This window comes from Pelodiscus sinensis, chromosome 1 (genome assembly GCF_049634645.1).
Source record: "Pelodiscus sinensis isolate JC-2024 chromosome 1, ASM4963464v1, whole genome shotgun sequence".
Lineage (NCBI taxonomy): Eukaryota > Metazoa > Chordata > Testudines > Trionychidae > Pelodiscus > Pelodiscus sinensis.
Genome location: NC_134711.1, coordinates 208,857,170 through 208,874,631, shown reverse-complemented (window position 1 = coordinate 208,874,631; position 17,462 = coordinate 208,857,170). Strand labels below are relative to the sequence as shown.

General features: G+C 40.5%; 1 protein-coding gene across 5 annotated transcripts in view; it reads right to left on the bottom strand.

Moving 5' to 3' along the window:
- The window catches only part of MAP3K15 (mitogen-activated protein kinase kinase kinase 15), a 158,495-nt gene that overhangs the window by 45,221 nt on the left and 95,812 nt on the right, over nucleotides 1–17,462 (bottom strand). For all 5 annotated transcript variants that reach the window (XM_075913494.1, XM_075913486.1, XM_075913503.1 and 2 more), the window contains 6 exons: nucleotides 15,184–15,279; nucleotides 14,287–14,374; nucleotides 10,780–10,913; nucleotides 10,139–10,266; nucleotides 3,882–4,012; nucleotides 3,524–3,629 (listed from right to left, as the gene is read on the bottom strand). In XM_075913494.1, the coding sequence (XP_075769609.1) occupies nucleotides 3,524–3,629; nucleotides 3,882–4,012; nucleotides 10,139–10,266; nucleotides 10,780–10,913; nucleotides 14,287–14,374; nucleotides 15,184–15,279 (683 nt within the window). The remainder of the gene's footprint in view (nucleotides 1–3,523; nucleotides 3,630–3,881; nucleotides 4,013–10,138; nucleotides 10,267–10,779; nucleotides 10,914–14,286; nucleotides 14,375–15,183; nucleotides 15,280–17,462) is intronic.

Sequence of the window (17,462 nt, the reverse complement as noted above, 5' to 3'; positions counted from 1 at the left end):
TTCTAATATTGAATTAGAACAGACAGAACTACAGAACCAAGAACGGGAGTCCCTGGGATGCAGCAAGTGGTATTTGTTGCACTTTTCCTGCATCAATTTTGCATTGGGAGTGTGATGTTTTTGGATTGTGATATGAACATGTAGATTACTTTTGCAACTACTACTATATGTTTGCAACAAATCATGTAAGTGGGGCAGGTGAAGTGCCTTTAAAAAGCATCTGATTATGTTTATGCCATTCATATGTGTTATGTTACATATGTTAATGTTTATGCCCTTCATATGTGTGTATCATTTTTGTATGTGAAGTTACGAGTACTGGCTCTATATTTGTATTTCAGGACGACACTAACAAGAGGTTTGGCCAGCATCTCAACTATTCAAGATAAGTAGAAGTACTTGACTGACAATGGGTCTTGGGAGGTGCCAATCCACATCTGATGAGCTTCCCTGTAACTGTTCAGACTGTCTGGGAGCAATGGCTTCTACCTGTAAAGAACCGAGTCATACATTAACAGGTGACTTGCTCATGTGAAACTCCATCTTGTAGCTGTAGTTTTCCACAGCAAACACAATGGCATTCCCTTCATATGGTTGAGGATATAAAAAGCCCTCGGAGAGCCTCAATTCTGTCTTCAATCCTGCTTCTCACTTCTGGAGGATATTTGCTATGAACTGAAGCTCTAAACAAGGATTATGTTTTCCAGTGTGCCTTACTCTGCATTTAACATTGAATTTCATCTGCTATTTGGCTGCCATCCCTTCATAACTTTGCAGTTCGCTTTGGACTTAAGTGAGTTATTTTGTATCCTCTGCAAATTTTGCCACCTTACTGTTTTCCCTTTCTCCAAATCATTTATGAATATATTGAATAGCATAGTCCCCATACAATTCCTCTGGAACACCACCATTTACTTCTCTTCATTGTGAAAAATGACTATTTATTCCTACCTTTGGTTTCTTGCTTTTTAACTAGTTACTGATCCATGAGAAGGCCTTCCCTCTTATCCCATGATAGTTTACTTTACTTAAGAGACTTTGCTGAGGCTCCACTATATTCACCGGATCACTGTTGTCCATGTTTGCTCACTCTCATTAAGAATTCTAATAGATCAGTGAAGCATGATTTTTCTTTACAAAAGCTGTGTTGAATCTTCCCCCAACACACTGTGTTCATTGAAGTTTCTGATAACTCTGTTCTTTATGGAAGTTTCAAGTAATTTTCCTGCTACTGAAGTTACCAGCCTGTAATTGCTTCTGGATCCTTTTTTTAAAAATTGGCATTGTATTAACTATCTCTCAGTCATCTGGTACAGAAGCTGATTTAAGTGATAGGTTACATTCCACAGTTTTTAGTTCTTGCAAGTTCATATTTGAGATCCATCAGAATTCTTGGGTGAATACTGTCTGGTCCTGGTGATTTATTACTATTTAATTTATCAATTTTTAAGGTTTCACACTTCTAGCTATCACCTTTCTTGGGCACAGAGCCAGATTTCTCTCCATTGAGACCACTGGGTTAGGCTTGCAGTCCCTCTGAACTCCATTGGGATTTCCTCAGCACGTCTGACTAAGGTCCAGCACCTGTCAATTACTTTTCTCCAGGGATTACAACAATGTCTATAAGTTATTCATTCCTGGCCTATAAAAGCAAAATAAATTTATCCTTAAGGTAAAAGCATTACAGAGAAAATAGATAAAACTCAACAAAGTTCCTTAACACATGTTAAAACTCACTAGTGATCAACCCTCAGTCTTAACGGACCCTAGTAAGTCAAAATCATTCCAGGACTTTCACAAGGGTTGGGGAGATGGTCCTGTCCATTTGCTGAATATATATAAAGACAGCTCAGCCTTTTTTATATCAAAAGGCTTTTCTTAGTCTGTTGACATCTGGAAAACTCATTCTGAGTCAATATATGTCAGCCTCGCTGGGAGTGTTTACAACCTAAGTGATTACTTTAATCACCCTTCACTGTTTTGGCTCCTCTAGGAGCTATGGTAACTCTTTCCCCAGAGTTTTATACAGTCTCTGGCCCACAAAAGCTCATGGTACCATTTACATGTTTTGTTAGTCTATAAAGTGCTACCAGACCATTTGTTGTTTTTTAAGTTTATCCTGTACAGACTAACTTGGCTACTCCCTGAAGCCAGTGATACATAGGCCATTCATAAACTTAATGCCATACAGTCCACAAAGATACTGAATACAACTGTAATATCTAAAGTGATTACAACTTTTCTTTCAAGTACTTCAATATTTACATGAAACAGTACTGGTCTTTAATGAAAAACATTAAATCGATGGAAATATTTATCTAAAACTAGTAAATTTTAGTTAAAATTCCTTCTTATTCATTTGGTAATTCATGAATGTATAGTTCCCTAAACTATGTTTTAATATCAAATAAATGAAACATGAGTCTTTATGTTGAATACTTTAGTATGAGAAGTTAATTACAAAACAGACCAACTGACTGACCCATTGTTTGTCATGGTCTGTAAAAAAAGAGATCACATTGTTTGAAAATACAAGGCTGGTTGTTTTTAGCCAGATACTTATTTGCATAAAATCAAGAAGAACTCTTACACAATAAAGGAAATAAAAGCTTGCAAAGTCAAGGGGGAAGGAAAACTTGCTGTGTAACAATGAAGCTATAGACAGGAAAAGGAAAATATGCTTATGTAATTACTCAATTCTTTGCTCTGTCAGAAGAGCAAAAAACTGGAAGGATAATATATTTTCACATCCCTAGAGCTATCATCTGTTTCCTAAAAATCACAGTACAGGTTATCTACTGGCAGAACAGCAGCAATATTTTCAAGTTTGGAAAAAGTTATATAGACATGGTGATTGGCCATACAGGGTAGGGAGACAAAAGACGGTTTCTAGCTTCTCAAGGGTGTATTCAGAGTGATAAAAAAAAGTTTTTCCATCATCACACTCTGGCAGCAATTATGTAATTCCTCCAGCTTTCTTACAAAGGACGACATACATAAAATATGTAGGTTCAACTGCAGCTTACATTTCAAGTATTGGTTATTGGCACAACCCTAATTTATGATTTAAACACACAGCATGCTAATTGACTATAGGGAAAACATCTTATTGATGATCCAACCACAATAAAGTTTTGAAAGCTTTGTCAGCCAAAATTAAGCTATCACCAAACCTTATGTTCCAGTCTGTGGTATTTTGTGAGGTACAGGAGTTCAAGATTTTGCAATAAAACTTTCCAAAGACATTTTTGGTCTGGGTTTTAAATTAGAAGGTTCAAATAGGATTCTTAGAAAAAGAAAAAAGCCAATCCTTACATGTAACCTGCACCAACTTACTTTCTGTTTTCTTCAAAGCAGAAGCTGTCTGATTCTTTCTTTGCAGACCCAAAGCTCTCGGTGGCTTCCCCAGGAACTTTGGGTCTGTGAGGAATTCAAAACTGAACCCTAAATAAGAATGCTAACTAGAGCATCGAACCACCATCACCAAAGGGGAGACTTAAGAAATGTGTTCAATCCCTCTTACCTGCAAATGTCTCAGTACATGGATTGATCCCTGCGAGCCGCTTGGAAGTGCCAAAATCAGAAATTTTTACTACCCCACTATAGGTGTTCACCAGAACATTATCTCCCTGGAGAAAAGAAAGAGACAGATTGTTGGAATATATTCCAACACACTGGCAACAAGATTCCAGCAAGAACGATACAAACACTTTTTACAAAGGAAACTTCCATGGGCAGTGCTGTTTTGTTTTGTTTTTTTTAAAAGGCTCCTTCCCGCTAAAAGTACGACTGTTTATAATCAATGTAACAATCTTGCAAGAGGTGCTGAAATTAATCCCCTTATCACTACTGTACAAAATACAACACTTGGAGAAATTCACCTTTATGTCTCTGTGTACAATCAGGTTTTCATGGAGATATTTAAGGCCTTCCAGAATCTGCTTGGTGTAAAATTTTATTGTAGGTTCTTTCATTGGGCCCCATTTTGATCTTAGAAGAGCAGAGAGACTTCCTGGGTTAGATAAAGAGGAAAACATGTCAAGATTGCAGTGTTACAAAGTCAACTTTTGAAGGTTACTAATAATAAATTTAGAGCTAGACTGAACTTCAGGTCAATGTCCTGAGCACAGTGGTGGGGTGCAACCCCAGGATGAGCCCACTTCCTTCAGGCCAGAAGTGATTTATTGAAGCCTTTGACTGAATGCAGGTATTTTCCTCCTCTGTCAGCTCAGCTCCACTGGCTGCCACATCAGAGGAATGGCAGAGCAAAGGCTCTATTCATTCCCTACTTGTTTCCACCATCTATTTGAATGAGAGGGTGGGAAGCATCTAATGCATAACTCAGGTTTTAAGCCATGATGTGAGGAAGCTGCACACAAGCACTGGATTAATTTTACTCCTCTTTAGAATCATAGGTGTGCACGTTAGGGTCAGCCACATTCAATAGGCACTTAATGAAAAGCAGCATGGACTTGGGCGAATGTCATTGTATGTCACATTAAATAAAGCAAACTATAGCTATGTTAAGAGAAGGTAATCTCTTCTGACAGCTAAGCAATCTAAAAGCTTTTCCCCTTCAATTTGTTAATATGGATATGACTGCCAGGAATAGCTGGAGGTAGAGGAAAGAATGTTCCAGAAAGAAACTAGAGACTGGAGACATCATGCACACAGATTGGAAGATGGGTTACTGTTATTTTTCCTACTTTGTGGAGACGGTGAACCAGATTTAATCTCCTTAAACAGGGCAGGTTCACTGCCCACACAGAAGCATTTCCTGCAACATTTTCTGCTTATGACAAGTAGGCACAGAATTTACAATGGGGTCTATTTAAGTTCTAGAAAACTTAGTTGAGGGAGATTTCAGTCCATGCCTATAGCTTTCTAAGCTGGAAGTTTCCTGACAGAACTAAACTGTAGGCCTTATTTACACTGGCAAGTTTCTATGCAGCAAGTTATGCCTGTTTTATTGAAGCACTGGAATTAAATTGTTGTTGCATGTTCACACTGTACTCCTTGTGATGGTGGAGCGCACCCACATTAGTAGCTCTTGCAACAGTGCAGAGAGCAGTGCATTGTGGTAGCTACCCCACAGTTCAACTTGCCACAGGGTGCTCTGGGAAGTGTTTATAATGCTGCATGGGGCAGGTAATGTCACATGATGCAGGTTTCCAAATTCCATTGATTCCCAGCCCCACTGAATTACATTCACGGCTGCTTTTCATCTAAAGTGCAGGGGGAGGGAGGGAAAATGTGTGACGGGGGGCGGGGAGGAAGGAGTGTATGGTGGGACAGTGCAGGCGTCAGCATGCTGACTTGTAAATTCAGGCAGAAGCAATCAATCCTGGGGCAGGAGGAGAGGGAAACACCGACATCACCCCCCCCCCCCCGACCTCCTTCCCAAGCTTTCTGCACAGTAACCTCTCTCTCACACACGCACATGCCTGCCTCTGTGTTGAACAGCATGAGCATTTCACCTGAATGGTTTGCTCTGTGTCCCAGACAGCATGCAGCCTGTTAGCAACTGAGCTTTGAAAGGGGATATGCACGTCTCCAGGGCAGACAACAGTTTTAAAAAAAATGACCAGAGTGGCCACTTGAGGGATTATGGGACACTTCCGGAGGCCTGTTACTCTGCAGAAAGCAACTGAAGTGTTTATACTGGCATCCCAGCACTGTAGCCCCAGTGCAAAAAGCTCAACACCTCAGCACCTCTTATCAAGATGGTTTTTCTAGAGCACAGCAACTGTGGGGTTTGTGCTCACTAAATGCCTTGCCAGGGTGGACACCTCGTGAGTTACAGCCCTAGGAGCTGATTTGCTGCACTGTAACTTACCAGTGTAAACATGATTTAAATAGTTGTCCCTTTAAGGCTAGCTGGTGGTGAGGAAATATAAGAGTTCGTTCAGCCACACCCTTTCTCCCACAGCTGTTCAGAAAGTACTATAACAACATATACGGAAGGAGGAATGCATAAACAGAATAAAGCATCAGGTAAACAACACCAACTGGTACTACCCAGGGGCAGGAAAGTGGTTGGAAATGTTGGAATGAATTTAGCACAAGCATGTGCCAATGTTAGGGTGGCACTCTTGGCAATATGGTTGCCAGAGGTCCAGTTTCCAACTGGAATGTCCAGCCAAAAAGGTACCCTGGTGGTTCCAGACAGCACAGCTTTCACCAGGCCATTAGAAGTCCTGTTGGCGGCAGCACCAGTAAGGCAGACAGACAGATTCCATGACTGGCTTTACACAGCTCGCAGGAAACAACAACGTGTCCTTCTGGCTCCTACGTAGAGGGGTGGCCAGGGGAGCTACATGCTCTGTCCCCACTCATAGGTGATGCCTGGAGTGTTGGTTCCACAGCTCCCATTGGTTGGGAACCTTGGCCAATGGGAGCTGCGAGGGCATCGCAAGCAGACAGGAGCTGTGTGGAGCACTCTTGCTGCCTCTCCACCTATGAGCTAGAGGAACGTGTTGCTGCTTCCTGGAAGCTGCTTGAAGTCCGTGCTGTTGGGAGTCTGCACCCGAAGCCCGTTCCCACACCCCAACTCGGAACTCCCTCCTGCAGCCAAAATCCCTCCCAGAACCTGTACCCCACACTCCATTCTGCAACCAAACCCCTACTCCAAGCCAGAGCTGCCTCCCTACATTCCAAACTCCTCATCCTCAGACCCATCCCAGAGCCTACCCCAAGGCAATGAAAATGAGCAAGTGAAGGTGGGGGAAGAGAAGCAACAGAAGGAGGGGGAATGGAGTGAACTGGGAGCAGGAGCTCAGGGCAGGATAAGTATGTTTGATTTTCTGCAATTAGAAAGTTGGTAACCCTAGAATGGCCAGGAGACAATGAGAGACAGGCACCAGCTTCCTCATTTCTCCAAAGTGCTTGGCCTCACTGCACCTCAGATCCCCCACTCCAGTCCTTCCTCCAAACCTCACCATGTCTCTTCCTACTCTCACTCCATTCTGCCTCGTCCTCAATTTGTCTGTGCTCCCCACCCCCGGAGCATACTCCTCCTCTCCCTGACTGCCTCCTGCATGCCACTGAACATTTGACTGGGGTGGGAGGGAGGTGGTGGGAGGAGCTGATTGACAGGGCCCACCAATGGGCAGGAAGGCGCTGGGAGGGCGCTGGGGACAGGGGAAGCACCCATGTAGTTGACACCTCTGAGTGGGGCTCTAAAGAGAGAACAATTGAGACACGATTATCATCTCATGCCTCTCATGTATTTTTAAAATACCCTCTGAATTATCCTTGAGTCTGAGTCTTGGAAGTTTAACTTTTAATTTCCTGCTTTTTAATAGCTGCTTTGCTGAACTACAAGCAAAGATTTTTACCCTCAAAATATATTGATATGTACTCTCCACTTAAATGAAGCATTAAATGAAGCATTAATTATAAGAAAGAGACGGGCTAATCCCACACTTATAAAGAGTGCCTGTTACTGAGATCATATCATGTAGTCTGACCTCCTGTACATCACAGGCCAGAGAACCTCACCCACCTACTCCTATAATAGACCCATAAACTCTGTATGAATTATGGAAGTCCTCAAATCAAGCTACAGAGAATCCACCATTTACATTTGTTTGAACCTGCTAATGAACTTGCTCCATGCTGCAGAGAAAGGCGACTCCCACCCTGTATCCCTGCCAGTCTGACTCGAGGGCAAATTCTTTCCCATCCCCAACCACAAAGGCAAGACCCATCAGCCAGACACCTGGGAAAGAATTCTCTGCAGTAACTCAGAGCTCTCCAGATCTACTGTCCCATCAGCATCCCTTGGAGTTATTTGCCACTAGCAGTCACAGATCAGCTACGTGCCATTGCAGGCAGTCTCATCATACCATACCCACCCCTCCGTAAATTTTCAAGTTCAGCCATGAAGCTAGTTAGGTCTTTTGACTCCACTACCCCTCTTCCCATTAGAAGACCCTGGTTTTGATTGCTCACAGCTTTTTGCTAAATTGTAACCATTCGGGCTGAATTTACTATGCTGGGTATCTGCTTCAAGCTGAATAAAAAAAAAATCAGTAAAACAGTTCAGCCTTTTAAGAAAATGGAGGTTGGTGAAGTTATGCTGTTTTGCTCATGTTTAAAATTTCTGGCAATTTTTTTAGAGCAATTGTGCCCCTTCCCCACTTTTTTGGAGCAGGTACTTTAAATTTGGCATGCGGTGGTAAAGGTGTCAGACATGTACTTTTAGCCACCTGTCTGAAAAATCTAATCTAAATTTGACACCAATTTATAAGTCTTTGGAAAACAAAAACGGCAAGTCATGCATGCTCAGTAAAGAATTTGGTTAATCTATTGGTTTAAATCCCACAATATTACAAATGCACTGGGAATGCTCCAGTCCAGGACTGAGAGATGAACTTCCCTTGCAGATGTCACTCTGAGCTTCTTTTGGCCATGCTAGGCTCAGACAAAATGTGTCTCTCACACCCCATTAGTGCTGGTCCACAGAGAACATAACAACCTACTAGTCCTATCACTTACTCTGTTAGCTCAATTAGCAGAGGACTATGTGATGGATGTAAAGATTACAACCATAATAATGGGGTATCAGTATGAAACCAGAGATGGAATTTCTGTTTTTTAAGTTTAAGTAATAGCACACCCAGAAAGAAAATGTTAAAAACTGCATTATTAAGCACACAAAAGATAAGAAATGCCAGAATTAAGGTGCCTCCCTTGTGTGTATGCATTTATAATAGTCTTTAATTATCTGAGGACATAATTTGGCCCCAAGATCCCTGCCTCAAATAGGGCACAGACTGGACCTGTTGTGGGGGCAAATCAAGGATGTACAATCAAAGAAACTATAGGTCTATAGGATCATGTCTCATTTATTTCAAAATTTGGAAGGTGTATAGTTAACGAGGCAGGAGATGGCAGAAAGAGGAAAGGATGGTCTTGTGGCTAAGGTAGTGGAATGATGCTTCAGAGAACTGGACTCTATCCCTGCCTGGGCTGCAGGGTTCTTTGTGTGGTGCTAGGCAAGACATTTAACTCACACTTTGATGAATGATCATTATCTGGGTTTTTCCTCATTTTTAAGTGCTCTATTTGATACCTGAGATTCTGTTTTTCCAAAATGCCAAGCACTCATAGTAGCAACTGATGTCAATAGGAGCTGCGCTTTGAATATATAAAATGCCAACTAATGCAAAGCATTCTGAAAAATCAGATCCCACTTGTATCAAATTGGGCAGCCAGCATTAGTTGACAATTTTTACCTTAATAACTCTATGCCAGTGGGTTCTCAACTGTAATATGGGTATAATCATACTACCTTATTGTGAGAACAAATTTATTTACATTTATATCTCCAGATGGTTATGAGTACCACTGAAAAGCCCAAGATGAAATTAATAATTCTCTTCTGAGCAATAATGTGTATTAAATTAGGCCTGCAGCCACGCATTTAATAGTGAGTATAAAACAAATACTGAACAACTGTTCATTAAGGCTATGTCTACACTACAGAGTTTTTTGTGGAAAAATGGCTGTTTTTCTGCAAAAACTTGCAGCGCGTCCATGCCTCAAGCACGTTTTCGTTCAAGTAAATCGAAAGATCAGAGGGGTTTTTGAAAAATTGGTAATCCTCATTCCACAAGGAAGAACACTTTTTTGAGGCGTGTGTGGACAGGGAAGAGGAGTTCTTTGCACAATAAGAGGGAACAGGAAAAAGCACAGGTGCCCTGGTGGCCATTCTGTCCATAGCAATATCTGCTTACTTGCAAAAGAGCATCCAGGCAGTCTGGATGCTCTCTTTTGCAAAAGTGCATCACTTTTTCGATGTCTGGCATTTCTTAATTTCTGAGTGCAAGACTTTATTAATGTTCTTTTAATACAGTTTGTGAATGTATAATTATTATAAAAAGGGATTTAATAGGATCTTGACAACTGTACCATTTCATATATATTGTTTACACACAGAAAACTTGTTTATAAACAGAAGAATGACAGTTGCAATTAACTTCTCAACAGGAAAGTCAGGTAGAGCATAGCAACATGTAAATGCTGAGATTTAGTGAAGCTCCTAAGGCAATTAAGTGCCCCACTTCTATTGACTATTCCTGGGAGTTGGATTCCTTAGGCGCCTTTAAAAATCCCAGCCCAGAATGATACAAACCTCCTGGGACCTGTTCCATAAAGATCTTAATGTACCCGTCTTCAGAAACAGAACCAAGGTACTGGACAATGTTCCGGTGCTTTAGATATTTATGCAGCGCTATCTCTTCGTGCAGTGGCTGAGAATATCTATCAAGAAGAAGTAAGTTGAGGACCAGGTGAAGATGCATGCAAATATATTGGATTAACATCTTTGGAGACCTAGTTTTAATTCTTGGTTTAAATAAAATGAGTCTACAGGTCTCATCCAAGTCCCTAGAAAACTTTCTGTCACTAAATTCAAAATGCAGCATGACTGGTTGGCTGTTCAAAAAAATGGAGTACAAGAAAAGCTTCCCACAAGAAATAATGTTTGACTCTTTATTCAAACAACTAAAAAAATCCTGATCCTCATAAAAGATTTTATCAAATTAGCATATACTTTTGGTGTGGTTTGGTAGTACTGGAAAAAGAGGAAGACATTGAACTTGCCCTAAACAGAATGATTAAAGCTATAAATAAACTAATTCAATTATCATGTATTGGAATATTATACTGCAATCTATTATATATACACATACATTTTAGAAGGAGAAAAGTCTTATAAGCAACCTACTGCTTTTTTCATTGGTGATGCAGGTTTATTATTATGTTAAGACTCACCTGCTGTCTCTTTCAGGAATTTCCTTGATGGCTATTCGGACTTGATTGCTAAGATCCCGTCCAGCATAAACTATTCCATAAGTACCTTTCCCTAGTATTACTCGATCACCATTTTCTTCATAGTCATATTCATACTGAAAGCAGAAAGGTATGCATAAGGGTACACAAATAATGACAATAGAAACCACTTTCTAGATTGCAAATAAGATTTAATCAGAATGATTATATATTGGTCTAACCCGCTCGTACATAATTTTTAAAAACCTCACCGGTCCTTTATTATTTGCTTTATAAAATGTGGTCTTTCTAATAGGTGTTTAGATACATAATTGCTAAATATACTTTACTCAACAAAAATTTTTCCTGAATGAAGAATGCAGGATTGGGCCCAAAAATTCAGTGACAAGAAGGTGTGGAGATGGTATCCGTAAAGAGATCAACAAAGGAAGAATTTATAAAGGATTATTCAGAGTAAACAAAAACAAGAGGAAAATCACCAAGTATTTTGAAATCTACATGTAGTAGTAGGAACAAAAAAAATCTCATTATAATGCCTATGTCTTGTTTTAAAAAATACTATACTTATTTCATAGCTCAGCTGTAGCTAATTCATTTTCAACATTTTCTCCTCATTATGAGGGTTTTTTAAAAGAGGAAAAATATGCTGGCCTTCTAAAAGAAAATTAAAAATACAAAACTAAGTAGCTGTATACATTTCTGTTGGAGCATGGTGGATCATATCCTCAACTAGTATAAATAGGTGCAGCTAATTGACTTCAATGATGCTACATTGATTTACACTATTTGAAGTTCTGGTTCTCTATTGTGACCTCACTGTAGAGAACTCCCATTGCAAAGATCCCTCCAGACAAAAGTACATTTACTCACACCAAAGAACCTCTGTTGGGACTTGAGAGATGGGCTAAACAGTGTGCTTTTGATTCATATACAAATTTGAGAACACAGAATTAGCATAGTACATTTTAAAAGCTTTTGCATGAACTAATAAATCTTTTTTTTACAAAGCAGTGCGTAAGCTTTACAGTCTGCTATGTTAAATATGCCTATGTCATGCTGCAATATTGACTGCAACGTTGAGATCTGCCTTCTTCAAGCATGCACCGTTAGATCACTGCTGTTACAAATTGTCTTCAAAATTATCTCTGTTCATTTATACCATCTTTATATCATTACTGTACAGAACACATACTGAAATATTCTATTGTTATTTAACCCTAACAAAATATCCTACTTCAGGGTGGTGGAATAAACTGCCTACGGAGGTAGTAGAATCTCCATTTCTGGAGATATCTACGAGCAGGTTATACAGATATCTATCTGGGATGATCTAGACTGTGCTTGATCCTGCCGTGAGGGCAGGTGACTGGACTCGATGACCTCTCGAGGTCCCTTTCAGTTCTAGTGTTCTATGATTCTATGATTTGTACTTGAATTAACAAAGCCTTAATGTAGTTTCATTTCCAATGTTTCAGTTCTTCCAAATTCATAGCATTTTCCGATAATGTGACATGAACAACTGATTGAAGTGTTACATGTAAAACTTATTGAGTTCTTCAGCAGTAGCATACCCAGGTTTCACAGCTATGGAATGCTACACTGTTCATAAAGATGACATCAGCTGCATGGCACAGTCTGAAGTTGGGATGCAGCTCTGCATAGATTAATCCTAAACTAATTCTCAGCCTAGAGAAGGAGTCCATGTTCCCTGACATGTTTCTCAGGACATGTGAATTCCATTAAGAGGTGTACAGTAGGTTTGTTAGACTGTGTACCAGATGCAATATGGTATGTCCTGGTTCTGTTTTCTTTAGGTGGACAGTAAGTCCATACTAATTTGCCGCAGGAGAAAATCTGCACACATGATCAACTACAGAGCCTCCTTGGTGCGTGATTCAACTGCTGTTATGAACAAGCAGGCATTCCTCCTAAGACTTTGGTCAAGGCAGTCTGATGTTCCCCAGCCAATGGGATTTGGGATTCAATAACAACTCTTGAACAGATAAACACTTCCTCAGATTTTGAGGAATGTCCAGACATGCATAAAAGGCTATACAAGTAAATACCACTTGGTTCAAAGAATCCAAAATTGGCTCTAGTTCTAAATCTAAATCCTGGTTAAGAGTAGCTCTTACTCCAAGTCACTATCATTTTAAAATGTTACCATCACCCCTTCATGCAGTTCTTCACCTAGACAACCCTGGTAATCTCAAGAATTTTGACTGAAAACTGCAACATCAGGTCTGAACATTCACACTAAGTTTTCTTTTTCTTTCCAAAGTTTCTTTTCACATTAATATCATCTATGGTTACCAGGTAAGGCTTTCCAATCTCTACATGCTCTTCAAGTCCATCAAGAATATGTCACTCAGCATTTTTCATGCTGTCGCTGAAATGTTGGCAGACTGGGTACAAATTCTTGCCAAGGCTTTAGGTCTCAGCTGTGCACTGACAAATTTATTTTCAGAAACCAGTCAGTTTCATCTGGGTGTTCAGATGGGCACTGAACTTGTAACAATGTATTTAGTATTCAGACTCTATGAAATGTTTGTAAGGTGTTGCATGCAATAATCTCAGTTATAATATCTTTATCACATGCTATAAGTTAATATTTAAGCTTTTGATTTATGACTGTAGAAAATGTTTGCTCTGAAACTGTGAACCCAGACAAGAGGGATTGTCTCCCAGCCATCATGAAGGCTCCTGAACCTAAATGAGGGACATCACAATACAAAGACTTTGTTAGCTGCCCCTTCACACCCATGAAGAGGCTAAGTGCAAAAGGGCTTGTCCCATCATCTTGAATTTGAGAAAAAATAAATAAAAATAATTGACATGAAAATGTTTCATCTTTCTTTGGTTGTTTGGACTCTCATAACACTGAAGTTATGAAACAGAAGCAAAGATCTCTAGGGTCAACCCCTAAAAGACATTCAGAGCTGACATATTACTACAACTCTGTCACTTTTTAAAACTAAACACTAACTCATTTGTGTATAAATGTTTGCCTGCTTTAATCATATAATAACTCTCACTTCTATTTTGTAGTTGATAAATCTTTCATTAGTTATTATATTGGCTACAAGCATTGTTTTTGGTGATAAAGCTAAGGTACAATGTGACCTGGGATAAGCGTTTGGGCTTTTGGGACTGGACACAACCTGAATATTTTGCGACCTTTGGTGTATAGCAACCAATTATCATCACGTGTGCAATAATTTTCAATATCAATAACTTATACTCTTGTGTATTTTTGTGGCTCCATCCACTATAGTAGCTGGCTCACCATGTTACATGAAAACCTGTAGTTTTTTCCACGAGAAAGTTAATTGTTCTATATAATGAATTACAGGAGTGTTGCAATTCATTTTCTATGAATTTTCAAGAATTTAAATGTTACTTCCTGATCCTTGTTTCTTAAACAAATTCATACGAGAGGAGAAAAATGGTTTAAGGTTTTCAGGTATTTTATCCACAAACATGACTTACTTCCAGTGTGTCCCCGTCAATCTCTCCTTCTAATTCCAAAGCACTACCCACACCATCAGTCAAAATCTCCTTAACCAAACCACAGAACCTGCAAGTGACAGGCATCACACAATCAGCAAATGCTCTCTATGAAAAAGATCAGCTAGAATTTCTTAATCCAAGCACAAAGCAATACATTTACTAACAAACTGTAATATGTTTCCTTCATTTTAGGGATGGTAAAAGGGTTAACCATTAAGCTTACTGGTATGCTTAATAGTCAACCAGTTGACAGTTCCCACCAGTAACCTCCGCCGGCAGACAGCCACGCCCCTTGCTCTCCTCTTCCCCCTGAGGCCCCACCCTCCAGCCAGGAAGTCATGGAGCCTGATTGAGGAGCCTGGATGTCGTGTCGGCCCCTCCACTTGCCCACAAGGCAGGGAGCCAAAAGCAGCCCCTGGCTTGTGTCCCTGCTGAGCCCCAGGGAGATAGAGGGTCTCCAACTCCGTGGCAGCTCATCATTATAACTCCAATGGCTCTGGCCTGGAGGGAAGAGTGAGAGGGGACATGGTCTTGGAGCTGCTCTCAGTGGGGCCTGTCCACAATGAAGGCTAGTCCACTGCAGCTCTCCAGAGCTGCCCTCATGGCTCTGAGCATGGCCAGGCTGCAGCTCTGAGTCCCAATCTCTTGCCAGAGCTGAGCTGGCGAGAGCTGCACAGGTAGCTGTGGGAAGCTTGGGTCCCTCCACCTGCCCTGGACAAGGGGCCTCAGGACTCCAGCTTCCAGCTTGACTGGGGCCAGGGTTTCTGGAGGAAGAGGAGAGGTTGGGTCCCCAACCTCCCCACACTTTTGGGGAGGCTCCAATGCCCTTGTCAGTCACATACCATATAAGTTTTATTAGTGATAAAATGAACTCACCTACTACACTGGTCCTCTGTGGAAAAGTAGATTTGAAAGTCATCAGAGTTGTCATGGACATAAAGAAAACAACATCGCTCGTCAAACTTGGATATGCTGTAAAATGGTTAAAATGTTTTACTCTAGATGTTCATATTAGACAGCATGGAGAAGGAAGCAGCAGTATTTTAGGCATTATTCAATTTCAGACTTCTTTTATCAAGGACACAGTTAACTCTCTCACAAATGCAAGAATACACAATTCTTTACATATAAAAACGTATTTTTGTATCACATATAATTGAGGGTGAAATCCTGGCCACAATTAAGTCAATGGCAAAACTAATGTTGGCTTCGTTAGAGACAATCCTCATCCCAGGTTGAGTTTTTTTCCCCCCCTTCCTTAATAAACCTACATGATTTCCTAACATTTCACTGCTCATCAGTGGAAACTGAACCAATTTAGTATCATTTTAGATTCTAGGGCAGTCTTTGTTTAAGTTAACAAATTTAGTTTATACGTTGGATGCATTTGCAATAACCCTCAAAAAGGGAATAATGGCAATATACATTAGTGAGTAAGCTTCTTAGAACCCTTTAAAGGTCAGATTAGCGCACAACCACATCTTTCATAGAGGACACACCATTTGTAGAAAAAATGATTCTCTTTGTTCACTGCTGCACAGAGCCCAAGGACATGACTAGGTGCTGAGCAACTATGCAGGAATGGGGAGAAATGGAATTCACCTTCAGTCCTTAAACAATGCATACAGAAATCCCACAGTCCCTTCATCGCTGCTACTAGAATTTAGATTGGAATAGCTTCTGAACTACAAAACATTTTGCATCCCTCCCAAAGCCATAGGATCCTCATAACTGCAAACTCCCGCAACCCCTTCCTCTTTTCCCAGAGCAGCCGGCAGGCTCTCCCTCCACACTAGACTGCACAGAACTGTCATGAAGCCCTGTTCAACCAAGTGTAGAGTTTGCAGAAGCTTTTTGCGTGTCCTCTTTGTAAAGGAACCTCTGAAGTTCAGCAAAATTCACTCTAAATGATATTTTCTTCCCCCATTCAATAATTTTGGAAAAGTACTTTACTCATGCATAGAAGGCACTTTGTTTTGTAAAAGCATTGTTCATCTGAGAACATGAAATATGCTCAATATTTTGGGCTGCAGTAACATTTAATGGTAACATTCTAAAATACCTAGTAAGAATTCTGCCATAACCAGAAAAAAACATTGTGTATAATGTTTCATAATATTGTATTTATTCCACTCTGTAGTGGTACCATGGGTGAGGGGGACCCTTGTTTTTTGCAGCCAGCTCTTTTACTTATAAAACACATGGTAAAACTCTTCATTTCAAATGGTATTGCATAACTTGGCTTTGATGAAGCAATCTCTGGTGCAGCAGTGTGTCACAGCAGGATCAGAAGGAACACTTCTATTCCAGCTAGCTGGAATGGGAAAGAAACTCTGGGTATGTTTATGGAAATACAGTTTGCTCCTGGTTTGCTTAGATTGGTTAGATATTCACTAATGGAGTGGTATTTTGCTCATTGTAATGAATTTAATTTGTGACCCAACACCAACTATGTTTGTATTAAATGCAGGGACTCGACTTTCAGAGCTCAATGAGAGAGAGGCAGTGAGGGAAGGTTATTCTGCTCAGGAAACTGCACAGCCTCCTTGGCCTGGACTGGTCTGATCTGTTCTCCCACCTTTTCAACAAACAGAACTAAACATGCATCATCAAGAGCTCCATCCCCCAGCTCAAGATGGGAGGTGAACTCTGCAAATGCACCTCTGAACCCTGGGTCTGCTCTGACCAAGGGCAGCAATAGCCGGGTGCAGAGAAGGGTTCGGCATGTGAAGGGGACAATCAGATTGCAGGACATAAGAACCTGAGGTGAAAAGGATATTGCCCACTCTACCTGGGGTGGGACTTTTACTCATGGTTTTGTTTACGAACTCTGCTTGTGGTGTCTTTCCAAATTAATGTGTTATTTCCCTCCCTTTTATTTAAAATTTATTTTCTATGCTCAGACTCTGCTTGTGAGTGGAGAAGCATTGCTGCTCAGATGCACCCAGGGGCAGTGCGGAATTTTCCACATTTCTGGGTGAGTGCTCAAGCCAGTTCTGTGTTGGATGGATGAAGAACCACCCCTGCTGCTGGCTCCACGTGGCAGAAAGGTTACAAACGTAGGAGGCAGATTAAGCTACCTGACGAAACTAAAATAAAAAATGAGAATTTTCAAAAGTAATACGCAGGTGGAACAAATCAGTATCCATGTATAT